General features: G+C 37.0%; 1 protein-coding gene across 4 annotated transcripts in view; it reads right to left on the bottom strand.

Moving 5' to 3' along the window:
- Positions 1–27,926, bottom strand: part of ERBB4 (erb-b2 receptor tyrosine kinase 4) — a 995,253-nt gene that overhangs the window by 303,998 nt on the left and 663,329 nt on the right. For all 4 annotated transcript variants that reach the window (XM_053672642.1, XM_053672598.1, XM_053672619.1 and 1 more), the window contains exon 5: positions 4,966–5,031. In XM_053672642.1, the coding sequence (XP_053528617.1) occupies positions 4,966–5,031 (66 nt within the window). The remainder of the gene's footprint in view (positions 1–4,965; positions 5,032–27,926) is intronic.

Genomic DNA, 27,926 nt, shown 5'->3' with positions numbered 1-27,926 from the left:
TAGTTTTGCCAGAGCCTGAGTCATTTCTCTTTACTCCTCCTGGTCACCATCGTTTAGTATTACTCAGGATAACTCCTGGCATATTTGTTGTTTTAGGAGGAGGTGCCCATTGAAGGTGTCAGCATGATATCATGTGGTAAATGGAAACTATTCATAACATCAGTGTCCTTAGCTAAGCTGAGGGGCTTTTAAATGCCTTTACCTATCTACCCTAATGTATGGAGAGTCTCAAAGAAAAATTATCCTTAAAAAATAAGAAAATACTTGGCAAATCATGAAATTGAATTCCCCCAGAGAAGCCCTCACTAAGGTGAATTTGTTTCAGTCACAAGAAGAGAAATCATTTGTGAACAATATAAGACTGTCTTTAAAATCTTAAAATGTACTCTTGTGTGGGCAGTCAACCAGAGCACAATATTTTCAAAAACTTGCACACTGTATATTTTCCAATTTTTAAAACATTCCATCAAGGTTCAGAGATAAGTTCACCTGAAGTAGACATGAGGGTAATATATTTTAACTAACAGAGGGGCCATCAGAAATCTAAAAGAAGCCTGAAAAAGTATACGTAAAAATTTTTGATCATGTATGTTATATTATGTCTGTGTAGAAGGTATCCAGCCATGTAATATGAAAAATAGATGCATTTATTCAAGAAGATACAAGATATAAAGAACATTGTACATAGGACAATAATGGCTGTGTCCCCTTCAAAGTAGGCACTTTGGAACCTCACACAGTTTTCCCAATCACCATCAGCTTCTCTGTTGTGTCTCCTGAATCTCATCAATGGTCTGAAATCACTTCCCTTTTAAAGGTCATTTTAGTTTTGGGAAAAGCAAGAAGTTGCAGGGCACCAAATCTTAGCTTCAGGGGAGGTGATTCACCTGGGTGATTTGACGTTTCACCAAAAAACTCTGAATGAGATGTGATGCATGAGCTGGTGTGTTGTTCATGAAGCTGCCAATCACTACTTGCCCTATAGCTCTAGCAGTTTTCTTTGTGTAGCATCTCTCAGCCAATGAAGAAATTTGAGGTAGTATTCCTTACTAATTGTTTGGCCTGGAAGGTTGTACTCATAATGGACAAGACCTGCTCTAATGTATATTCTTGATCTAGCTGTGACTTTGCTGTGCCTTTTTCGTGTTTGAAGAACCAGGTGACTTCCATTGGGATGACTGGGTCTTCATTTCCAGATCACAGCCATAGATCCACCATTCATCTCTGCTTATGACCTTCTTGAGGAAATCTGGTTCATCAGTAGTGATTTGAATCAAGTCATCAGCAACTGCAGCACGATGTTCCTTCTGCTCTGCTAGTAGAACCCTGGAACAAATTTTGCCATGCTATGTTTCATGCCAAGATCCTGTATTAAAATCTGGGACACTAGTTTTTGGAATCCCCATATCAGCTTCTAGTTCTCACACTGTCAGTCACTGATCTTTCTTGATTGCAGCCTGTACACATTCAACATTCTCAGTCGTTCTGCTTGTTGCAGGCCTTCCAGAATGGGGATCACTTTCAGCTGATCCTCAACCACCTTTGAAGCATTTGTGTCACGCTTTTTTTTTTTTGCACTGCATTCACGGCATTGTCCAGAAAGTGAATCATCTGCATAGTTTCCATGGAGGAATGTTCAAGTTTAATGCAAAACTTGATGCAGATTCATTGCTCTACTTGCTCAGTCATTTTGAATGTGGCAGCCACGTGGTACACATGCTCACTCAAGGGCGTCTACCACCCCTACTGACTGGTGCAGTGACGTCATCACTGTTCACACATGTACATTCCTCTCCACTCTCCTTGACTGCCAGGTTACAGCAATGTCCCTCAAACCATTCTTGTTATATAAAGGATGACTAGGCTTTCCCCAGATAGACCTCTTATCTCTATAGTATCTCTGGAGGTCTAATATCTCTACACTGGAGTGAATGTCAAGGGCACCAGCCTCCACTTCACCTGGGCTTTGGCCTTTTGTTTCTCCAGCCATCTATGGTCGTTAACCTTCACAAGGTGTAACTAGGCTATAGGAGTTTTTCCTCCATGCCCATTTATTCAGATTTAAGAAGGACTATATTTTCTAACAGCAACTCCCTTGGTTTGTTATATTAGCTCTTCTGTATTAGGTCCATAGTGCATGCTGAAAAGATTTAAACATTTCAACTACATTAATGCATTGAATTTGTTTCCAACAGAGCAAGCTTCTGAGGTAAGTATAATTATTTCTATTTTATATACTTGGTAACCAGAATTTTAAAAGATTGCCACTTTCTGATGGCAGGAAGTAGAAACAACTAGGATTTGTTTTACCCAGCTGACTTCAAATCCAATGTCCTCCCCATTCAGTTCTCTTATACAATATGGTATATAGGAGAGAGTATCATCATTAGACTTAGGACAGTTGGGTTGAAGTTCCAGGCATTAGCTATGTAAATTTAACAACTTCCTGAGGCATTTCCTCAGCTTGTATCTCCCTAGTTGTAAAAAAGAGGTTAATGATAACTGTCTTCTTTAACTCACAAGAATATTATGAAAATAAATCTGAAAGTGAAAATGTTTCTTAAACTATTCAGATCTATGCAAATGAATACTACTCTAAAATTTGGACATGCACATATCAAATGCACATAAATGTTTATTGAATTTAAATTTGATAGATTCTGTGGAGTCAACACAGTAACCATTAACCCAATTTTACATTAGTATAATAAACTTAATTTTTATGATGAAAATTAGGTGAATTAAATGATTTCTTGGCTGATGATCTGATACATAAGCCATGGTGTGATGATTTTCTTAGTCAAGACTCCCTCTCATCCCCACTTCATGGTGAGTAACAAAACTCATTTTAATGCGCTAGACAAACACTCTGTTTCTTAAGGCATCAGGATAGAGTGCAGCTGGACCTCACAAAGGCCAGAGAACTAGGATGTAAAAACTGTCAAAACCTCTCTCTCTCTCTCTCTGTCTGTCTCTCTCTTTTCCATTACCCTCTGTATGGCTGATTTATTTTTCTAAGTTACTGAGGACTGACCAATCCTGCTCATTAGCACAATGATTCAAAATGGAAACCTCTACTAGGTTAACTATCTCTTCAAGTTCAAGTTTCTAAGGTAGTATTACCAGCATCTCGGGATCCCGAGTTCAAATTCTATGAACTCGAGATCCCAAGTTTGGGATTTCCAAGTTCAAGAGAATCTGATTGGCCTAGCCTGGGTCATCATTTAATCTCATTACAGGAGTTTTTAACCTTAAGTACTATCAGCATTTTGTTTGAATAGTTATTCTTTGTTTAGCAAAAAGTACAGTGAGGCTCTGCTGTGCTTTTGTGGGATGCTATTAAAGCAGTGTCTATAGTTGTGACAGTGAGTATACATATTTTAAACAGGAATCTAATCTCCCTTTACAATCCTGCTTAAAATTCTTGCCAAAACCCTGCTGCCCTAAAATGGTGTTTCTATGAAATAAGTTAATTTAAGTCTACACTGAGATACTATATTTCTTCTAACCTTTTGTCAAAGCCCAGAGTTTGATAATATTATTCACTGCTCTGTCCAGGGAATAGGGAAGCAAGCTCTCCCACACATTGCTCCTGGTGGAGAAAAACACTGAACCTTGAGAGAGAACAAGGGCTCCATGTTGGTGAGCTCTATCAAATTTCTCACCCTGGTCCTTGACCCTGTCATTACCACTTCTAGGAATTAATACCACAAATAAGTGCAGGCACATGTGCATGTTAGCATGAAAAGCAGGCTAACATCTGAGTGAAAATGGGCAGGGGCAGACACATCTTTCCTACCACAGGCACAAACCAGCTCTGGAAGAGCAGGCAAACGTGGGCATTCTGGTTGTTTTCTATGCGTGGCTGAGGGACAGGGGTGGGCCACGAGTAGGAAGAAACCTTTTACTTTATACTCTTTCCTATGTCATGAATATTAAGCATGAGAATGCCTATAAATTCAAAACCAAATTTAAGAAATTCTTTATCTTTGAAGCGATATATTTTCTTATACCTCTTTGTGATTAGTTTTGTATTTTATATTGAGACAATTTAACAAACATCATAGACTGAGACAAATTAAACATCTAAATTTTCATTTAACAGTATTACAAATTTCCATTATATCTAACATTTGTATGTTCAAATTTTAATAATATTTTCTATATGTCTTCTATGCATTTCAAATAGTCTCTGCATTGTCTTCTATACATAATTTCAGCCTTTGCAGAAAGACTTTATGTAGAACATTTATGTAGAACATTTTATTTTTTCTTTTTAAATAAACCATTTAGCCTTAAGATTACTGAATGTTCAGTGCTAATCTAAGTATCATATGACTTTAAGAATGCTAAAAAAATAGAAATCTGTATTTTATTAGGTACCTTTGGTTTTTAATGTCTTAGCAATGATAAATAGCTCATGCATACTTGAACTAATGATTAATACAAGAAACAGTATGTACTGAGGGTAAGATATATTGTTATTTTATAGTGAATCTATACCCATAATTCATATAGGTTGTAGCACTGTACCTACATAGAATAAAATAAATACACAGTGTCATTTTATTTTATTTATTTTTCTCATGAACGAATGGTGATGTAACCATTTGGAAAAGCACTGAGATATTCCGTTAACCTGAAATTAAGTTATTATTATTACTTTGTGCACATTCAGATTCCCTCTTTCCTCTGATGTACAGTCTCTGAAATCAGAGTTATTATCACCACATCTTTGTGGCTGGTATCATTAACTTAGAAATTACAAAGAAATATAAGGAAGAATTATATATGTTTTATTGGGAAGGAACACAATTAGGCAATTTACTTAGATTCAAACAAATTTACCACAAAGAAGCAAAAAACTCACTTTCATGTTTATGATCACCAGAGGTCTAAAAATCATCAGTTATTAAAATTACTTAACCATTTCAAGCCTATGCTTTCTATTAGTTGCATACTCACATGTCTGGCAATGACTTTCTGTGGGTCCCCAGCATCGGCCAGTGCAGGACTTATGGCAACGTCCACCTGCAGGAGAGGAAACGACACATGCAAATTTTCACTCTTTGACTGTATCTCCTCAAAGAAAACATTCCTGCTCCTTTAACAGGATTCTTATGTCCTACTACAGTTGAAACATAGCTCACAAAATACCTGCTTCAGTAACAACACCTGAATGTCAGCCCTGATTGGTGTCACTCAGTGGACTGAGTGCCAGCTTGTAAACCAAAGAGTGGCCAGTTCCATTCCCAGTCAGGGCACATGTCTGGGTTGCAGGCCAGGTCCCCAGTGGGGGGCAGGCAAGAGACAACCACACATTGATGTTTGTCTCTCTTTCTCCCTCCCTTCTTCTCTCTCTAAAAACAAATAAATAAAATCTTTTAAAAAACCTGAATGTCAAATACATGTGAAGCTGAAATACAATCTTTTCCTATTCAAAATTTTCTCACCATTTTCTATAAAATAAAAAGGAAATCAATGAGTTTGTGAATTTTACCAACTGGTCAAAAAGCTAATATTTACATTAAATAAGTTTTGCTTTGATTACTGAACAGTTTTATACTTATGATCTATTCTATTCACCACAATTTCTAAAGTTCATGGCTTACAGTTACCAAGAGTTATTAAGGACTAAATCAATAGTTAGGAAGTTGAAGTCTATGAAAACAAGAATGTGTTCTTATAAACACATTACAAGCCACCAGAATAAAAGGTTGCATACTTAATTTAGATCATATTTCATTGTAGGAAGTCACGAAGAGGATGCGACCATCAGCTGAACCTTGAGCTTGACCTGGGCAAATGGAGGATTGTCCCCTTCCCCCCATCCTCAGAATGCACTTGACTAATATTCTCAAACTAGCAGCTCTTTCCAGAGTACAACCTTGAGAGAAGAAGCTGTCGTTGAAACCATCTGGACTGCATACGTGACTGAACTGAGTTAAGGTCTCTACATAAACTTTTAAGATTCTGTGGCAGTGTGTGGAAGTCTTCTCATGTTGTGGCCACTGAAGACAAGCTTCATATGTGCATATAAGTTCCCTAGCTTATTAAAACCCACTGCCTACCAATCTGGAGTTGCCTACCTCTCTGTTTGGTCTCTCCTTGCCCTCAGGGTACAGGGCCAATGTGGGAACCAACAGATCTCTATGAAAATTTCGAGCATTTAAACAGCTAAATTTGTTTGATTTCTATTATTTGATATCCTTCTCTAAAATTATTATTGTTACTACCTTTAGTTTCAAATATTAGCCTTAAGCTCCAGCAGTGGTATCTTCCTCTTAAAGACTGCCCCCATGGATATACTGTATTTTTCAGACCATAAGACACACCTTGGTTTTAGAAGAGGAAAATAGAAAAGAAATTTTGAAGCAAAAATGTGGTAAAATATTTAATAACATAAATAACATAATATTTCACTAATGTAAATGTAAATAGAACTCAACAGCAGCATTAACAACCATTATTCCTCCCAAATTTGGGGTGGGGGGAAAGGTACGTCTTATAGTCCAAAAAAATACAGCATGCCTCAGCAAATACAGTGCTCCACAGAGAAATTCCCATAAAGACTCAAGAAAAGAAAATTAGCTAAAGAGATTGTGCATAATGACTTTCTTCGAAGTTTGTTTCTGAATTCCACAGGTTCACTCTACATTTTTGCGGGTACGAGGGTATGGAATGGGCTTATTTTTAGAATGTAAAGTAGACATAAAATCTATTAAAGCTGAAAGCTTTGCTATAGCATGCTTATTAATTGTTCTCTGTTAATTTTCCAATATTAATTCAAATGCTTACATGCCTATTCAGTGCATTTATTTCAACATGTTGCAAAAATTATAGATTAGAGTCTTATCAAATGTTTCCTTCTTTTCTTGACCCACAGTTTTTAACTTCACCTTGGGAGTTCTTATACCTGGGCAGCTCTCTCTTTCTCTCTCCTTATGAAACTGACTTAGTAAATATACTAAGTTAAATGCTTTCTCAGTTAAGGAGTAGGATCAGCAGATACATGCTCCCAGACTGAACTTCAGATACTCCTGATGGTCCACCTTCTGCAAGTGAACAGTACTACCTCCAAGTTAATATAACACTTCCTCTCGATTCCAGTCACCTTCTTAAAAAGCGGCAGGGTTCTTGCCACAACAGAGTTTATTTAAAGCAATTCTGTTTGTGAAGTGCTGCTGCTGACATCACCAGCATATAATATCCTGTCACTCTGCCATCTGTTTATTTAGATTTGAATGCATTATACTGCATAATGCAAGCTCATTTTAGCTGACAGGAAGAGGACTCCATCTGGCCTGAACAATATAACTTTAATCAGTGATAATGATAATTATTATTAAAAACCTACTGGAGTTCTTTTGAACAAAGCTAATAAATCTAAATTGATTTATACTAGCGGAAATTAGAAAGGACAGTGAAATAAAATGGGGACATAGTGAAAACTTTTTTTGAGTCAAAACTTTTTTATGAGAAAGCAGCGATGGCAATGCTTTCCTTTAGATGTGTTACAATCCTTTAAATTGCCCATGAAGTGGTCTGTGAACTGAACTATCTGAAACAGAGGATGACCTCCCATTTAATCTACAACTTGACAATCTACAATTGTTTTGGGGGCTAATAAAATATACAGCTTTATTCACTGTGTCCAGAGTACTATCTTTAGCTAGAAAAACCCTTACCAATGACATTTAAATATTTTCAGTGTTCCTCTTTCATTGAATTGCATATTGTTTATATTTTATATTTGTAGTTTCAATTTACTACCCCAAAACCTACTTCCAGATCCTAAACAAAAAAGACTATGACTGTAAAATTTAAATTTTGTTTATGGTTCTTAACCAAGTATCATGGCAAGGGCCAACTATCAGGGAAAAGGTGATATAGTGCCGACCCCCACCATATAGAAAGTTTAAGTAATTTAACCGTGACTGCTTACATGTGATTATGAGATTTTTTTGGTAGTTTTCATTTTTCATTCATATTTAGGCAGAAATACCTATTATTGCTCTAACAGGAAGCCAGCAACTGCTTCTCTTCTGTGATTTCACTCAATTTTACTTACATTCCCTCTGCCCCTTTTTGGAAACCCAAGGTGTTCATCGTGTCTCAGAATTCTGCCTCCCTAAATGTGCTGCGGGACTATGAACTGAATGCACTTCCACCAACGGTCGCTCCTTCTGCCCTATCCTTCACCTCTTCATCTCTGGAGCTTTGACCTTTTCAGAATCTGCCCAGGCAGTCAGCTTGGCAATTCGTCTTCCAAACTCTGTGGTATAGGGCCCTTGTGTTAACATTATTTTCACTGAGTTTTGGAAATTAAGTAAATGTCAAAATATTTGACCAAAATACTCAACTGGAGATATTTTTGAATTAGCGCAATTGCCACGCTTTCACGCCTGCCACCTTGGTCTGATGCTTGTATACAGTTGGGTGGTATAGTTTTATGGACTACTATGTTTATTATGTTCTTAAATTCTGGTTTTAGCTTTTGGATTCCAACATTTCTGCTGCACAAAAGTGTCAAAAGATGCAAAGGTAGATGAAAGGTTTCCTTACTAATTACATAACTAAAATCGTGAAACAAAACAGAACTTTTTTCCCTCACTTTCCTTCCATCCATCTACCCATAAGTATTTCTTGCATACCTGCCATGTCTGCACATTAAGAACTATGTCCAGTATTGAAGTTCACCTGAGACAGACATCATTACTACTCTAATAGAATTTAGAACTAATTCAGCATTATTGCGAAGAAAATAGGTTTTGACTACTCTGTATCTAATACTCATTTTCTATGGGTTTAAGGAAAGAAGCCAGTAAATCTGAATGGTAGCAGTCCTCTTAGATCAGGAAAGCAGAGGCAGGCTAAACCAGGCTGAACTGGAACATTTCCAGTGTCATACCTGGTGGCTGCAAGTCCACTACATCCCTCATACAGTGATTCATGCCTGAGACATCATAGTGAAATCAGCCGGAGAGGATAAGTATGACCTCTGCAGGGTCCCTTGTTTGTCTCCTAACAGAAAAATGCCTTAACTATGGCTCAATATCTTACTGAGAGCTTCCTTTCTGTCCCCTAGTCTCAGATACACAATACTTAGGCCTGATTTCATGAGGAAAGAGACCATACAGATCAGTAATATTTTAGTGTGAATTGGTCTTCTCGTAAACTACTTCTCTAGTAGTCTATTTTTAAAATGAGGACCGCAAAGAGAGGGATTGGTCAAATGCCGGGAGAAATGTTTTAGGGCCCTAGAATTGCCAGGGCTATCCAAATCTGCCTATTTTCACACCCAAGTATGATTTTTTTTATTGTTTATTGTGCTAATTCTTTTAAAAACTATGTGAGAACCCTTGACCAGTGTGGCTCAGTTGTTTGGGTGTTCTCTGGCAGAGGGAAAGGTCACCTGTTCGATTCCTAGTCAGACCATATGCTTAGGTTGCAGGTTCGTTTGTCAGGGCGTGTACAAGGGGCAACTGATCATTGTTTCTATCTCACGTCCATTGTTTCTCTTCCTCTCTTTCTCCCTCCCTTCCCTTCTCTCTAAAAATAAATAAATAAAATTTTAAAGAAAAAATAGCTAAAAATAAAACTATGTGAGAACTGTCACTTTATAATAAGAATCTGCTTGTCTAACCCAGCTTAGTGATGGCAAAATTATTTAAATTAACATCTCCTCCCCTTGTCATTCTGATTCAATTGAAGGGGTAAAAATATAAAATAAAAATTGTAAACAAATATTTATGTAACTTCTGCAACCATTTAAGTTTTTTAAAATCAGCGTTGACTTTATTGCACACCAGCATTGTTTTAATTCACAGGCAATCACCTCTGCTTTGACAGTGCATCATTTACTGTAGAAGTCAGCAAATATGACTAAGTTCATCTTTTATGCTTGTCTAGCAGATGTTACTAAAAATGTGGCTTTGTGTTCTTTTTTTAGGAAGTAGAGTCCCCGAGCCACTTTGATATTTATAAGAGTCATAAATCCATGCTACAAGTTTTGCTTGTTTGTGGAACTAACAACAGAGATGACGTTTAATTGAAGCTCTGGACTGCTTTCTGCAAGCAATATGCCAGGACAGTGGAAGAGTCACAAAATATGAAGTCACCGCTGACCATAAAAGATTATATCCTCCAACTGCCTCTAGCTGAAGACAATGTGGTTATGTCTCTGGATTCTTCTTTCAGTCCTTTTAAGCTATGGCAGTCCTGACCTCTTAAAACTACTTTTACTGGGGAATGAGTAAGAGAATAATATCTTTTTTTATGACCATATAATTTAAAAGAAGGAAGTAGAGCATTTACTGAAAGCCTACACTAAACCAGAAGATAAAAAGATGAATGAGTAAGTTCCTTGTCCTCCGGGAGCTTTTAAGGTGCAGGAAATAAGCAGAAAAGTATCAAATAATTATGATAAACCTAGTATTTGATAAATATAGGTATGCATAAAATGGAGAGCAAGGATTTGAAAAACAAGGCTCTGCAGAGGGCTGGGGATTTCAATGGGGCCTGCACGTCTAGCTGGTCCAGTAGAGAGCAGGAGGGAAGGGGAGTTCCAGATTGGATGCTTAGCCTAAGCAAGGTCACAGAGGCATGGATGAGCACAACTCCTCAGAGACCTAATGAATAGTTCAGGATCCCCTGTGCAGTGTGAATGGAAATAGCAGCTGTAGCGTGAGCTTACAAAGTGTTCTGAAAGTCTCCTACACAGGCTGGAGTTCACTCTGCAGACACATTGTGAAGCTGGTCAAGGGTTTTGAGCACTGAAATGACTTGGTGTGGCCTGCAGAGTATAAGAGGGTTTTAGTTATGTTTCCCAAAAGTTAGTGTGGACACTTGAGTAGCTCATTCACTAGTATGGGGTCAGGTACCCAAATCCATATGTCTTTTTTTATTGGTTGATTAGAGAGGGAGAGAGAGAGGGAGAGACAGACAGACAGAAAGATCGGTGTAATGTTCTGCTCATTTGTGCACTCATTGGTTGTATGTACCCTGACCAGGAATCAATCCCAGCACTTTGGTGCAGTGGGACAATGCTGTAACCAATGAGCATCCCAGCAGGGCTTACAAACCTGTATTTTGAAAAGCAGTACCAGGGATTCTGATGATGACAGTTTCAAGATAATAAAGCATGCATACAAAACACCAGTTTGAGATAGAATTCCAAACTATGTTAATATCATGGCCATATTTTAAGACAATGTAATAGTTGCTCCCCCTTATCTGAAGTTTTACCTCTTATGGTTTCAGTTATCCACAGTCAACCATAGGCCAATAAATAAATAGAAAATTACGGAAAAATTAATGTTTTAAATTGCACACCAGTCTGAGCAGCATAATAAAGTCTTGCACTATCCTGTTCTACCCTTCCTGGGTTATGAATGACCCTTCTGTCCAGCACATCAATACTGTATACACTACCTGCCCCTTAGTAACTTAGTAGCCATCTCAGTTACCAAATGGACTGTCACAGTATTGCAATGCTTGTGTCCAAGTAACCCTTATGCTAAACATCTAATGCTACATCGAAATGCCTGTGGCATTGACCTCATCTCATCTTATTATGTAGGTTTTGAATCACCTCGCATCACTGGAAGGAGAAGGATGAGGACAGTAAAATAAGATATTTGAAAGAGAGATAAAATTCATATAAATTTAATTATAATATAATTAATGTTATCTTTATTATTTATATGTTATATATAACACATATCACTAGTTGTTAACCTCTTACTGTACCCAATTAAACTTTATCACAGGTATGTATGTATAGATTAAAACATTGTTTATACAGGGGTTGTTACGATCCACCATTTCAGGCAACCCCTCAGGTCTGGGAACACATACACCTTGCCCTTCCTGTCTTATTCTAGAGTGATAGTCTAATCAGATGCTCGGTAATCAAACTTACAGATGTAAATAGTATACAGTTATGCAGTCTCTCATTCCCAGTATTTACTCTTTGATTTGTGGACGTATTTCCATTGGGTTGCATTTTTTTTCCTCCCTAGCAGTCCTAAAACATACATAGCTTTTCTCACATTTGAATTCTAAACCACACATAGTATAGTGAAGTTAAAATATGATTCCAACAAATCAGTAGGGTTTAAAGACATTAATGTAATGTGGAATTACTCTTTCTTTTTTATCAGATGCTAATATTTCCCTTGTTTTTGTCTGACAGTCCTCACTGCCTTGAATTTATTCATGCCCACACTTTTGGTATGTAAATTGACTTTACATTTTTCTCCCAGTCTCAATTCAATCTTCTTATCTTGCCTATGATTTGAAAGTTAATTATTGAATGGAAACTAACTTTTGTACATGTTGCTATTCAGAAAAAGATAAGCAGGTATTTTCACTAGCTGGGAAGACAAAGTTAAAAAAAACTGTAACTGGAATTTTTCATCTATTAGTAAATTAAATCAGGAGTTAGTACTTTGAAATGCTTCTAGTAATCCCTGGATTGAAAATTGTAATAGGTAATGTCAACCTGGTTGTCATTACCAGAAAAACAACTACGTAGTTTTTCTACAAGCACCGTTATATTATTCAGTCAATCTATGGATAGAAATTTAGAGTAGCATATATAGTCATGTAATCAAGAGTGATTTCAAAGAAGTGTGAAATATATCAGGTTTAGTCTGCAATACTTCTATCTACCCTTTTCTCAGGGGTTCAACCCTGTACAAATAAGTCGTGACTGCCAGAAAGCTCTTCTGGAACCACTTTTAATGGATTACTGACAGATAGCTGGTGGACTGACCAGTTTATCTGGCCCACAGATTCCTGCCAAGGTTTGAAAGTTCTGAACCTATGTAGCATATTTCTTTCTTTCCTTCCCTTCCCTTCCTTCCCTTCCCTTCCCTTCCCTTCCCCTTCCCTTCCCCTTCCCTTCCTTCCCTTCCCCTTCCTTCCCTTCCTTCCTTCCTTCCTTCCCTTCCCTTCCCTTCCTTCCCTTCCTTCCCTTCCCTTCCTTCCCTTCCCTTCCCTTCCTTCCTTTCTTTCTTTCTTTCTTTCTTTCTTCCTTCCTTCCTTCGTTCCTTCCTTCCTTCCTTCCTTCCTTCCTTCCTTCCTTCCTTCCTTCCTTCCTTTCTTTCTTTCTTTCTTTCTTTCTTTCTTTCTTTCTTTCTTTCTTTCTTTCTTTCTTTCTTTCTTTCTTTCTTTCTTTCTTATCCTTCTGTAAACATAAATCAATCTAGAGGAAAAATGATAATACCAGAAATCTGGTATGCAAATAGGAGGCTGGACAGGGTAGGGTGAGAAAACCTGTAAGAGTATCATTCTTCCAAACCTCTTCAAACAGACACAGGGGGAAGCAGCTGCTCTGTTAGCATGTTGAGTGTAGACAGAGCTGTTTCCACATACAGATGCAAGTAAAATGGGAAGATTTACATAAATTTCAGTCAAAAAGAAACTTGGTAATAATCTACTTAGAATGTGTAATTGTTGATTACCACTTACATAAACAGCCTCATGGGATCATATAAGTGACTGATGGAATTAACCAACCCTATATTATGCCAAAATGGAATAAAGATTTCTCATTGAATGGAAAATCTGCTAAAATGATCTCTATGATGTTACTATTCTACATATTCTACACTTCGTCCAGACACCTTCAAACCTTATAACTCACATACTATTGTTTGCCCCATTTTATAGGTAAGAGAACAGAAGTAGCCTTAAAATAGAAACAGAGGTTTTCTGTTTTATGTAACTTTAGCCCCTTTTCCCATAGTATATTTGCCTATCAAAATGTCTTTGTACTTTTTGTACTTCTAAGTGGCTTTACTTTGATTCTATTACTTGTTTAATAAAGTCCAGCTGTAAAATGGAGCTAAAATAAATGTCAGTTAAATATAAACACATTTTGGTAAATTGGAATTTATAATTATGATAGGAAACTGCAGCCCTAGTTTAAAGAAGATAAAATATTTGAAAATACCACTAAGCATGTAACCAGTTTACCATATTGTCATTTACTGCTTTAAGTATTCATACAAGTGCAGAAAACTCAAGCTTTGAAATCATTTTAATCTGTATTCATTTTCCATTATTTATAATTGGTGGAAAGTTGGGCAAGAAACTTAAGCTAAGAACTGACTTCCTCACTAGTAAAATATAGATAATGATACTTCCTGTACACTTGAGGGGTAACTAAGTGGTATAACATCTGTAAAGTGCCCAGCCTATTATAAGCCCCAATCTATGTTAATTATTTTTCTCCCTCCCTCACATGATTGCATAGAAAAATATAAGAGAATGACAAAGAGGCATAGATAGTGATGTGGCAGACACATCAAGTGATCTGGAGTCAGAAAGGCTTATCGGTGATCAGTAGGGTACCGCAGTCATGCAACAGGCAAAGAGGAGGTTATGACACTTCTGGGACTTTGTCAGGTTTGGCAGACAGAGATGGTGGGCATTAGAGGTCTCTGCAAGCCTTGGCAAAGTTTGAGAAGCCATGGTCTCAGCAGGAATGTTACTAGTAATCCCACTCAGTGACATCTCACTCTGCTACTAGAATATCAGACTTTTGTCTATTTCAAGGTAGTGTATGTGGGAGGAGGGAATGAGTACAGAGAATATTTCAAAGTACGTGTCAGAAACGGAGAGAGGAACCTGGGGGGGAGCAATTCTCTGGATGACTGCAGAGGATCAGATGTTACTGATGCAGGGGCCTCTGTCCACTCCATGACTCTCATCTGTGAGATTCCTGATCTGAGGTGAAAATGGACCCCTCAGGGACAGTGGCCATCTGCACAGTCCATTCAAGAATGGTGTTATATTCCAGAAGCATGGTTCAGCAGCCAAAATTCAACCAAAATAACCTTCCTCCTCTCAAACTGCATTAAATGCACTTTGCACATGGCCACAGTTCTAAATCTTTTCTCACTTTGCTCATGCACCTCTCACTCCCTGACGTCTTTCATTCATCACAGCCCACCCCAGGACCTCTCTTCTCTCATTGTGCCTTCTGTCACAAAGCTTTCCCCTTCTACCCTCCCCCCCACTGAACCATTATTATATTATTGACCAACTTAGCCATCTTTCCTAAATGCTTTTTCCCCCCTCAGCATTGTGGTTAAGTCATTTTCTGTCCATTTTTTTAAATGTACCCTGAGTATGCACTGCAACACTCTGGGAAGACGGTGTGTGTGAGTGGATGTGAGGGGCTGTTTGGTCTGCTGGGCTGGAAAGATCAGGCTGGCACACTCAGAATGTTTGAGCAGGTGGGGAAGAAAAACGCTGAATATTCCCACATTTGTCATTTTTATCCTGTCAGAATAGATATTCCTTGAGAAGCAATGTACTGGTCTGTTTAACCATGAGCAAAGGAAGTTCCATCATATGTGTGTGCCATGGTCTCCAAGAGCAGCCTCTGTTTTTATATGCCTTGCACTTGACACCTCTAAGAATAGATCTGTCTCTTCTATGAATTAATAAGGAATGGGTATTACCATGGGAAAACTGAAATGGATGAAATTATGACAAGCTCCTTAAGAGAAGGAATCTTTTTTTTCTCCACAGTTCATAACACTATTCAAAACTCAGTAGGCTTCCCAGATTGAATAACACAACGTTTTCTTTACTGAGAGACCAATATCTCCATGCTTTAGTCCTGCTAACCCATAGGGCTTCATCCACCATGTGTAAATAATGAGGGGTCTTGTCATGTCTGTGGCTGGGACTTTATAATTACAGGTGGGGCCATTAATCTTGCAGCCTCTCTCTTTTGTTGTGTCTGAGATTGAGACAGAGTTTTTGTTATAGATTGCTAGCCCGTAGCAGTCATCTGGGGAGATGAGACATCACTGAGACAGATAACAAAGAAAAATAGGTAACAAATTGGAAAAGATTAGGTAGTTCCATGGTGTTGCATTAAACAAATTCTTCGGAGGTATAGCAGCCAGAAGACTCAGCTTATATTCCTATAATTCTTTCATCTGCCAAAGGGGTATATATATATAAATGCCATTCCATGTTCTCACACTTAAAATAAAAACAACCACGATAACAAATCGGCACATTTCTAAAATGCCACTGTAAGTCTAAAGAGTGAAATGCGATTTTAAAATTGATGGAGGTTATAAGAAAGTGACCCAAAAGGAATTACAGTCAGTAATGAGCCTAAAATGTCTTGTGTAAAATGTTTTCATTAATTTGCCTTTGAAGTTCATACACAAAAACCAGAATTCAAGAGTAATGGATTTATAATCCATATAAAAATAGGATTCCAACAACAGATATTTCAATGGAGTTCTGTGTTGATGTATTACTAGACATATCTAGGAACTGAGTTATTTACTAAAAAAAAGATAAATTACTTGGAAACCATTGTGCATATATATATATATATATATATATATATATATATATATATATATATATATAGTAGGTATTCCATCACAATAGGATCTGAGCCTAAATATCAGCCCTACTACCAATCACTCTGCCCCAGGGAATTGTTTTCTAAAATATGCTATCAATACTGTAACCAATATAAATCCTCCAGATAGATCAAAGTCCCTATCAACCAGCATATTAAAGATTTAGCCATAGCTGAGATATAATGTAATTTTATCACACAGCAGGCACTGTTTCAGACAATTTATTTCCAGTGACAAGATTGGGAGAAACATAATACTACAGATGAGAAAACCGAGGCCAGAAAAATTTAATAATTTGTCCAAGATCACCCAGGAAGTAATAGGCTTGAGGTAATCCTTAGGTTGGAGTCCAGAAATATTGGCTCTGGATCTCATACTCTTAATCAATATGTCACCAAGCATCTAATTCCATCCAATTTGTGTTGACAGATATAAGAGTTTAGTAGTCACATGGGACAGAGGAGGGCAGAGTAGAGAAAACAGATGAAAATCACTGGGAAGACAAACTTCAGCTATGTCACCATTGGCCTCGCTTCTGATAGGCTAAGTGCAAATGCGGAGGAAGTCCAATGGTTTCGTTAGGCAAGAAATTCTTGGAATGAGACCAATAAGCCAGACACTCATTCAAAGTCACCTAGGGAGTGACTTGCACGAAATTATAAAGATGATTGCAGGTCACTTGCCAAGATCTTTGATTTGTAGGTGGGGAGTGAACAGCATTTAGGAGATGACTTCAAAGGACAGGGTGGAGGGGACTATATATGTATTCCAAGAGCATTACAAATTTGTTCTCCACATGCCACTTCCCACACTCACAGAATTGTAGGTGTACTTGCTTATAAATTATGACCTGAAGCTGAGAGAAGGCTGGATGCAACCCCTAGCTTTGGGGTAGGTTACAGGGTAAAAGGTGTTTTTATAGGAGGAGCAGATCTCCAACTACAAACACTAGAAATAATAACTGCTAATATTTATTGAGCACTTATTATGTGGCAAGCACCATTTTAAACACTTTCACACCAAATTCTCTGAAATTCTCGTTTTCAGACTGAATTCTCCAAATTCAGTCCAATGTGACAAAAATGAAGGATAAAGGAGCTAAGTAATTACAGTTAGAAATTCTTGGAACCAAAATTCAAATTCATATAGAATTCCAGGCTTGAGCTGAGTCACCCTAGGGTACTCTTTAAGGCAAAGGAGTAAAAGAATCATTGTGCCAAAAAGCAAAGATTCATGGGGGTATTCGCTAGAATAAGGTCAGGTACAAGGTCTTAGGGAAGAAAAGAGGAAGGGAGAGGAAGAACAATGATATGCAACTTTTTTCTCTTTATGATTACCCATTTAAATATTTTTAAAGTAACATGTGTTTACACTCTTATTCTAAATTAATTTACTATTGATAAAAAATGTTTTGGGATTCTTTTCCTCTTCAGATAAAACTTCTGGATTCACTGTGTGGGTTAACAGAAATCATTTATTATTTTATAAGAAGATTACAAAAGTGCACACACAATATTAATTTACCTTTCTCTACTAAATCAAAGCAGGCAGATTTCTGTCAATTATACAACTGTTGGGAATTGCTCTGCCTGGTTTCAGGATTTGTAATTGCCCCCCATGGATAAGATGAGTGTGAGACCTCTGGAATGCGAGCCACTAAGGAGACAAAGCTTGTCTCTGGAAGCAATGCTGCTTCTGCTTCCTCCCCTGCCCCCAAAACTTGGTTGGTTAGTCGATGACAGGTACCACTCCTCAGAGGAGGGGCAACCTAAGCCAGACACAATCACTTGGGAGGCCATCATGGAAGGACTGGGGGGCTGCAATAAATAGGGAGTGATGGACCCTCGCCCCCTGGCAATTCTGACATAGCCTGAGTCCCCATGTCCTCTGGGAGAAGCACTTCTTGGCTCTAATCCACTTAAGCCTGAAAACCTGTGTGATGGGGGAGGCCGAGAAGCTCCTTGCCTGGCTAGAGCAGGATCCAGGGTGATAGGGTATAAGAAAGAGTTTCTAAAAGTCCTGTGAAACCTACTTTGCTAAGAGTGCTTTCATTCATATGATAAAGGTCCGAGCAGGAAATGAGTATGTCTCCCAAAGTTTCTGCAACCCCCTTACCTGACAGACACTGACTCAGACTAAGCCCTCAGATTTCTTTGAAATGTTATCACTGTTTGATCTCTACTGCCTGTATTCCTATGTATTACAACCTGATAAAAGCCTTTGAGGAAGGGGCTCCTAGCCTTTATTCTCTGAGAGATTGGCCACCTCTCCTGACCAAGCAGATCATGTCTTGGTAGTATTACTTTCATCCATGGCAGACTTGCAGGAAAAGTTGCCCCTCTGCACAACTGCAAGGACCTGGTAGACATATTCTACTAAAAATACACAGAAAATCTATTCAATGAAATATTTGATATTTAAAATTATACAATGTACTGAAATTTAGAAATGAAGATGTGATGATTATCCAACATTCCATAGCTTTTAAACACTTTCAGTTTTATTATATTTTTTCTCTAAGATTTTTTTATCAGTGGGTCTGCTTCTGCCCCCATTTTTTTTACTCTGAAAAAATATTCTGGTATATGGTAATTAGTAATAGTTAACTATTAACAAAGTGGTAACAGAGGCAAATAGTTAACTAGTTTAATGCTGTATTCTACTTCATGAGCACAGAGTTTAAGTCAATGTAAAAGAAAATATTTTTGAAAAAACTACCAAGATCAACATCTTTATTTATATAAAAGCACAAGGAAGCAGATGAATAAAAGTGGCTGATCAAGACATCTAATTTCCAGATAACTTCCTTTGCACACTTCTAAATCAACCTTTTTTTTGTGTTTTCTTTTATATATTTTTCTTGCATACACTTAAAGGAGAACTTTAAAAGAAATGTCACTGCATAATTTCCTTACCATTTTTTCTTCCCTGCTTAGAAAGAGCACCTACAATTGCCAAAAGAATCACCTCTAAATAGAACGTAATTTGTTCTTGCCAGGCAGCAAAGAATTAAATAAAAGTTGCACAAGACTGCTTGCAACAGGCTAGACTTGAAAGATTGTTAAGTGGGTTAGCAGCTTGATCTCCTTATTCATTTTTCTGCAGCTCCCTGTAGAGATTCCTGCCCCAACTCTCCAGTGTAACCAGCAATCTCTCCTCTACTTCAGCTCCAAACTTTCAAATAAAAGTGGTTTGATGAGAGGACACCAACAGGAGAGGGACAATACTTGTAAAACTTAATCTTGGCAAAGGCGATGAGGGGAACTTACATACACAATTTTCAGTTACCTGTAAACATCTTCTTTGTACCTCAAAGTGTCTGCTAAGTGATGAAAAATTAGAGAAGGGAAAGAAAATAGTAAGCTCTTTAAATTCTACTGAATTGCGGAACTGAGTTCTGTGAAACCCTTTTCATCAGGAAATGGTTAGAATAAGCACCTGAAGAGTAATGAAATATGTATATGAATGATGGTTGCAGAATAGGGCACAGGCACAGCCGTAATGACTCAGAACCTATTACAGAGTGAGCAGATCAGAGAACAGTAGGAGACAGGTAACACTTAAGGGATTCCCCAGGTAATACTTAACAGTATAATTTTCATTCAGTTTTACATAGTTGCTTTATACGTCAAACATACAATCAGGGTTTCATGTTTTGAAAAATCAAGTATGGAATTCTTTGTGGATCTCTTCTACATGTTTTAGGTACTTGTTATTTGAGTCAATAAGAATTTTATTTGGTTCAAATGAGTACTTTTTGAAAATTTAAGTCAGTTTTTGTCAACTTAGCATTTCAACCCCTATACTTAATTCTTTCAGGCTTAGAACTTCTTCCATATCCTCATATTGTAGGATGACTCAACAATTTGTATAGGATTACATATTTCTGAGGTTGTAAAAAAGGGAATAAAAATGTCGAAGATCACCAGATATGTTATTAATAATTCTCAATATACTAAAAATATTGTGGAAAATACACATAACATAAACTTTACTATCTGAACCATTTTTATTGTGCTAGTTGGAAATAGTTTTTTATTTTTCATATTTCAATACCAGATTCTTTTTAAAAATATAATCTTTATTATATTTTATTATTATTTATCCTCCTTACACCCCCCTCACCTTTTAAGCGTACAGTTTAGTGGCATTAAATACATTCACATTTTTCTGCAATATTTATGCCCATAAGTCTCTTTATCTTATAAAACTTAAATAATACATTTGTTAAATAACTCTCATTCTTCCCTCTCCTTTGCTGCTAGCAAGCACCAGTATTTTTCTGTTGTTATCACTGTGACTACTCTAAGTATCATGTATAACTGAACTCAGACAGCATTAGTCCTTTTAAAAAATAACTGCCTTTCTTCATTTAGTATAATGCCCTCAAGGTTCCCCTACATTGTAGCCTATCAGAATTTGCTTCCTTTTTCACCAGAATAATATCCCAGGGTCTATACATTCCATATTTCACTTGCTCATTCATCCATTCAAATATCTAGGAATGATTTATCTTTCATTAAATTCCCTTGATTAGATTTTGCTTGGTTGTCATGAGATTTAAACAGAGTGTGTAGTTCTTGTTACTTTTTTCCCCAATAAAATAAAGGCTACTCAGTTCCAGAAATTTCCAATTCCGAAAACTCACCATTTCAAAAAATGTTAGGAGTTACTAATTAAAAAAAAACAGCAACAACCCTGATTATTCTGATTGCTTGCTTTTTTCTTCATTCTGCGAAAGCCTTTTTCATAATATCAGTGACTTTTACCAAAGGAAAAATACCTTTTTTACAATGAAGAGTCCCATAGTGAAAGGTTTGTTAAAACTTACTTTAAAGCAAGTTTCAGAGAAACAATACAATCTGAGCGCTGCCCCACACTGGATAATTTGAACCCCAGAGATCTGCTATTTCATAAAATTTTGACCTTTTCAATCATTCACTGGAAGACGGCAAGTCCTTATTCTAAAAATTGCAAGTTGCCAAGGCTCTCAGTGACCCCAAAAGGGACTCTCAGTATCAGCCTTACAGGAAATCTGTAAGAAATGGAATCAGGTTTTAAAGGGCCTGGCATACTCCAGGCCCAGAAAGCCACAGGCACTTAAAGCATTGTTACCATTATTGTTGAAATTAGTAACAGAATTTTCGCATAAAAGCTGTGAGCCACATGTTCTAAAACAGAGAACTCCTGTATTTAGTGTTTCGCTCATTTGCAGTAAGCTCATACATCCTATGCTATTTTGAATCAGCATATGGCCTGAAATACATTCATCATAATAGACTTTGATAATCACTCTACTAGCAGAGCGATTCTGCACTAGGCTAATGCTACTTATACCTGTCCCTAGAATCAATTGGAAAATCTGACAATAGGTAGATTCTCATTCTCAACCAAACTCAGAGACTCAGAGAGACTCAGAGAGAATCCCAGGAGTAGATTCTGAGGCATGTTTAAGTTTAGAATCCATTAATCTCCTTATCTCTGGACATAAAGAACCTTGTCCTTGTGTCGGGATGTTAGACCATAATACACAACACCTCCGTTGTCACTTTACGTAAAAATAATTTTCCCTCTAACAAGCTATGGTCATGAAAATGCATTTGGAGGTAAACGATTGATCATTTTCAGAGCTAGGGCAGCATGCTCGTGGGGTGCAAAGGAGTCTTTGAGGCAGAAACTCAGTTTACTGTGAGAAGGGACATTTCTGTAAGACTTCTACCCACATAGAGGTAATGCCTATCACTCTGGCAGAAATCTTTACTGCAAGGCATCAATATGGATACAGAAACTAAGTATACTGCTTAATAATTTTTTAAAAATTAGCAGAATATGACCCCGAAGAGAGTCAAATATTTTACCTCTATAGATATTTAGCAAAACTGCTCTTTTCCTAAAGAGGTTGTTCTTTCCTGAGTTGTGTGGCTGTGTGTGCGCGCATGCGTGTGTGTCTTACTCAGCATTTTGCCGACAGTGGACTAGGGGACACGATCTGTTCATACCGTGCATGACATGTAGGCCTAATTTCCTCTTTGCATCACTATAGAGACAGACGATGAGCATCAGGCAGGGCTAAGCCCAGCATCACCTGCACAGGGCTGTTGCTGCTCATCCATGGCAGCAGTGCACAGAGCCCACTGTCAGATTTTCTAGAATTTTCAGAACTGGTTGTTGAACACAGCCATTACGGAATGTTAAATCACATAAATGACCAACTGAATTTTATTTAGAAAAAGGCCATCTCTACTTAAAATTCATCATTTCCTGATTTGTTCCCTGTATTTTCTATCATCTCTACCACTGAGTTTATTTACATCTTTTGAATCCGTGTGGTGGGAATACTATACATAATGACATGCTAACCACACTCGTCCCAAATCCACACTGATTGCTCAAAAGGGATAGTGATAGAGATGCTTACACCATGGAAATAAGCAAGCTCTGCAAATTAGTGTGTTTATTCCTTTTTTTTAACAGTGGCTATTATATATTGAACCACATACCACTGACATGTGGTATAATTTCAAATTGAAGAAACAGTGCTTTAGGGAAGGCATTATTAAGACTTTTCTAAGGGGACCACAATGTATTCTGTGCTGGCAATGGGCACTACCTTATGTAACAAATAGATGTTTCGACTAATTCAGAAACCGAAGATGAAACAGGCCCTCACCTGGTGCAGAGGTAAAAGCCTAGGGGAAAATAAAGGAGATGGCACTTAAGGTTTGGAAATGGCCCGAGGGTCCCAGCAGTGAGGAACATCCTCACCAGCAACACATGAGCAGGAACACAGATATCGAGGTTGGGCCTCTCTGCTCCCAGCTTCCCATAGCCCTTCTTATTAGTAAAATCATGTTAATAAATAGTCTCATTTATGCTTTGAATGAATTGGGGTACAGTGGGTTTTAAAGCAGTGGAGAGTGTGCCCCGCACAGCCATGAGGTCACTGGAATCATTGTCATCAGAGGCTGGGTTGGCAGTAAGAAGATAAGGCCAAAGAGGAGAGAGAAACTGCAGAATTTATTACAGATTTGAGGTAATTTATATGCAAAAGGGAAATAGAAATTAACTTATAATCACAAATTGTGGGGGCCAATATGTGTATATGTAACAATATGTATGCACACTGAAATAATTATGTTTATATATGTATTCATTATATACAAATGAATTCTATGAAAATTCTCTTCTTATGAATCTAGTCTCACAAGCCTTCTTGATATGGGTCAGGTTCAAGTTCTTACTTTCTCATTAAGAACACTAAAAGGACAACAGACCTGCCACTTGATCTTATGTTTTGAAATACACGCCTAGATTCTATTAGTTCTACTTGCTAATATTTTATTTTAAATAATGGTAACTGAAATTCTAAGTGACCTTTAGTTCCTTTGTTTGTGTTTTATTATTGAGGACATGGAGACCTTACTTCTATTTTACAGGTGTTTTTAGTAAGCTCTCTTGAAGTCATAAGGATTCATTAGTCCTTTCAAATACTTTTACATTTTTCTATTTCCTTAATTTCAGCCTTCACCTAAAAATGGTTTTTAAAAAGTATGCTTGATTTGACTGTATATTTGCATTTATGTAAAATTGGGTATAATACATAGAAACTGAAACCGTACTGCAATGCACTGTGTGTATGTTTTCCTGCTACTTTTTTACTCTTCTATGAAATTTCAAACTTAGACGTATGCTTCTATTTTATGCAAATATATTAATATCAAACAAGTAAAAATGTTGGTAAAGTAAAAAGATCAGGTTTCACACTTCTCTATTTTGAGACAATTGTTTTCTAGTTTAAGAACATTACCTATAGAGGACACAGCATGTAATATTAGCAAGGAGTGGGCAATTATTAGGATATATGAGTTATAAAGAAAACATCATTTGAAGTTTTGCTAATCTATTTAACTCAGACAGAACATCTGGTTTAAACAAATAATTACTCCTGAAATTATGTTTGTCAACATGATGCTCTTTTTATGGATTTGTTAGTTCCCACACATTCCTGTTTCAATCATTAGTTGTTTTGTTGTTGTTGTTGTTTTAGAAACCAATTGAGAATTAGTGGTGCATCTATTGTAAGCTTAAGAAGAGATTGTAGGATCTAGAGTACCTGAGGTTTGGGTTTCTTCTTTCATTGTCTCCATGAAATCCTCTCCATTATATGCACACATCCCATTCTTTCATCCAGTCATTCACTGATGGACATTTGGGGAGCTTCTACCTCTTGGCTACTCTGAAGGAGGCCACTATGGACACAGGTGTGCAAATATGTCTTTGAGACCCCACTTTCACGTTTGGTATCTATAATAAGAAGTGGGATCCCTGGCTGGTGTAGCTCAGTGGATTGAGCGCGGGCCTGCGAACCAGACAATCGCGGTTCCATTCCCAGTCAGGGCACATACCAGGGTTGCAGGCCGGTTCCCTGCAGGCCAGTTCCCAGCAGGGGATGCATGAAAGGCAACCATACATTGATGTTTCTCTCCCTCTCTCCTTCCCTTCCTCTCTAAAGATAAATAAATAAAATCTTAAAAAAAAAAGAAGTGGGATTGCTGGATGATGCAGTAGTTGTATTTTTAATTTTTGAGGAACCACCATACCATTGCCATAGAAATTACACTATTTTACAATTTCATTAAAACTGCACAGGGGTGCCAGTTTATTGACATCTTCATCAATGCTTGCTATTTTATTTTGATAGTCATTCTATTTGGTGTCAGGTGATATTACCTGGTGTCAGGTGATATTTCATGGTTTTTATTTGCATTTCTCTAATAATTAGTGATGATGACTATTTTATATGCTTATTGGCTATTTACAAATCATCTTTGGAGAATGTCTGCTCATGTCCTTTGCCAATTTCTGAATCAAGTTGCTTATTCTTTGTTGTTGAGCCATCGGAGTTCTTCACATATTCTGAATATGAACCCCTTATCAGGTATAAATTTTATACATTTTTCTCCCATTCTGTAAATTGCTGTTTTACTCTTTGATTGTGTCACTTAATGCACATAAATTTTAAGTGGAATATAGACCCATTTTTCAATTTTTGTTTATGTCGTCTGTGATTTTAGTTTCACATCCAAGAATCCTCATTATAAATCTATTCCTCTATTTTTTCAATGTTTTTACTTTTATTTATTTTTAGAGAGATTCGAAGGGATAGTGAAAGAGAAGGAGAGAAATATTAATGTGTGCCTCCCTCTCATGCACCCCCTACTGGTGACATGGCCCACAACCCAGGCACATGCTCTGACTGGGAATCAAACTGGCGATCATTTGGTTCACAGTCCACTAAGCCACATAAGCCAGGGCTACTTTTTTTTCTCTAGGAGTTTCATAGTTTTGGGTCTTATATTTAGCTATCTGATGCATTTTGAATTAATTTTTTAATATAATGCAAGATAAATGTCTAACTTTAATCTCATGGCTATCCAGTTTTCCTAATACCATTTGTTAAGGCAACTGTCCTTTTTAAAATAATATTAATGCCTATCACTGCTTCAAAACTCCCTTATATATTAATTCTACTATTACACTTTTTTATTTAATGTACTACTGAAGAAGCACATTGCCATATTATATATTTACTTTTTAAGCATGATGACAAATGTATTTTAATATATTTTCATGTAATTCTTTGTAATAGCTTTCATATGCTTATTAATTTAATGAGTTTATAATATAGAATATTTATTTTGTGACAATTTATTCATTTAAAGATATTATGAGAAGTGTATCATGGGTTTCTCTAGACTTCCACAAGGGTCTATGGCCTCAAAAATATTAAGAAATCAGAGATTTTTTTCAGTAACTTATGCAACAGATAAAGTCTAGAACTAAAGTGATATAACATTTTAAGAGCCCTCACCTGGAGAAGAACAACAATGGGAAATCAAGAATTAAACAAATTCAGCATGATTAAATGATTAAATAAATGCCAAGACCAAGGGAAAGGTGATCAATGATGACCATCCAATTTCTAACTTAGGTGACTGAGTGGCTGGTGGTGTGTAGCCCTGGAAGTCATTAGTGTAGAAGTTACATTTAAAGCCATAGAGCACCCGTGGTTACCGAATCGAGAATAGTAAAGGAAGAATCTGACTGAATGTAAAATCATAGGTAATCACTATTCAGACCAGCCAGTTCATTATGATCAACCAGGGTGTCATGTTGTATATAGAATGAGTCAACAAGTAGGACTAGTATGTAAAGAATAAAACTTTGATGAGCAATTGGTGGTTAATTTGTAAAAGACCATTCATTATGACTCTACTTTGCATTTATAATTTGTGCGCCTGCAATTATTTGCAGGCAAAAGAAATGCAGCTCTATTTGCCTAATTATAGGCACAACCATCCAAATTTGCCGTGAAAAGAACAGCACAAAGAGATACCATCTGTGAAAGAGCAGCAAACCCCTCAGACATTTTTTTCCTCCAACCTGCAAGCCTCCCGGACGCACTTCCTTTGCCCTTCTGCTGTGAGCTTCATTCTTGCCTGATTTTGTTCGCACATTATAGGCTACTCACTCCAACAAGCAGACAGCCAGTGGGCCTTTCCTTTTATCAAACCACTATGCATTTTCTACACATTTTCTACCATAGTCAGAGAAGACTGAAAATGGCAGCCATTTCTAAAGTACATTATTTGCCTTGTTAATGTGAACAGATTCAATCTTTTATTCACATGTAATTTACAAGGTAGGCAACTTGAACCCTGTAAAGATAAAATCACATACACATTTCTGCCCCAAGCTGACAGGAAAATTATGTTATTCTACTCAAAAAAATTTAGCTGTTTATTGAAAGCACAGCTGTCAGATTGAATCAAATATATTCATATTTCCCCATTAAATTCTTAGGACCATGATGAAACTTAATAATTGTTCCTTGGAGTTTGATTTCTTATAAAGCATCATAATACAGTCAGTACAATTTCAAATAATTATTGAACTGTGTGAAGACAGTTATGATTTCAGGTGGGAAATATTTAATAGTAGATGAGAAATATAAAACCAAGGTTAAGACTTGATAAAGGTTCTGTTCTCATACAAACCTCAGTAATAATAAAAATGGGGGCAGTATAGTCTGCTTTGTGAAAATGGCACATATTTCTGGCAGAATAATTTTCAGAGGTTTTAATGATTCAGATATTATTGCTCATCACTTAATCATATTAAAAACTTTGAATCTGGTAAATTATCTGTGGTAGAAACAATACATTTTAAGAGTAGACAATTAGGGCATTTATTAGGCTGATTAAAACCACAACATAACATGTATTTCTTCTATATAAAACCCATGTTTCTCTATTCTAATAATGTTTGGAATTGTCCTGAAGGTTTTAGGGGCAAATGAAGGCTTAGGGATTCTAAAATGATCCATATTTTTATTTTTTAAAGAGTTGCAGTACAGAGGAAGGCACACTGTCATTCTGCCTTTCTGTCAGTGATGTGTTGGTCCCAGAGAGGTGAAGCAGTTGTTAGACCCCAGCCTTAAATTCACAGACAATGGGGTGT

Source organism: Artibeus jamaicensis, unplaced genomic scaffold (genome assembly GCF_021234435.1).
Source record: "Artibeus jamaicensis isolate MK-2021 breed Jamaican fruit bat unplaced genomic scaffold, CSHL_Jam_final contig_1015, whole genome shotgun sequence".
Lineage (NCBI taxonomy): Eukaryota > Metazoa > Chordata > Mammalia > Chiroptera > Phyllostomidae > Artibeus > Artibeus jamaicensis.
This window is presented reverse-complemented; position numbering and strand designations above follow the sequence as displayed.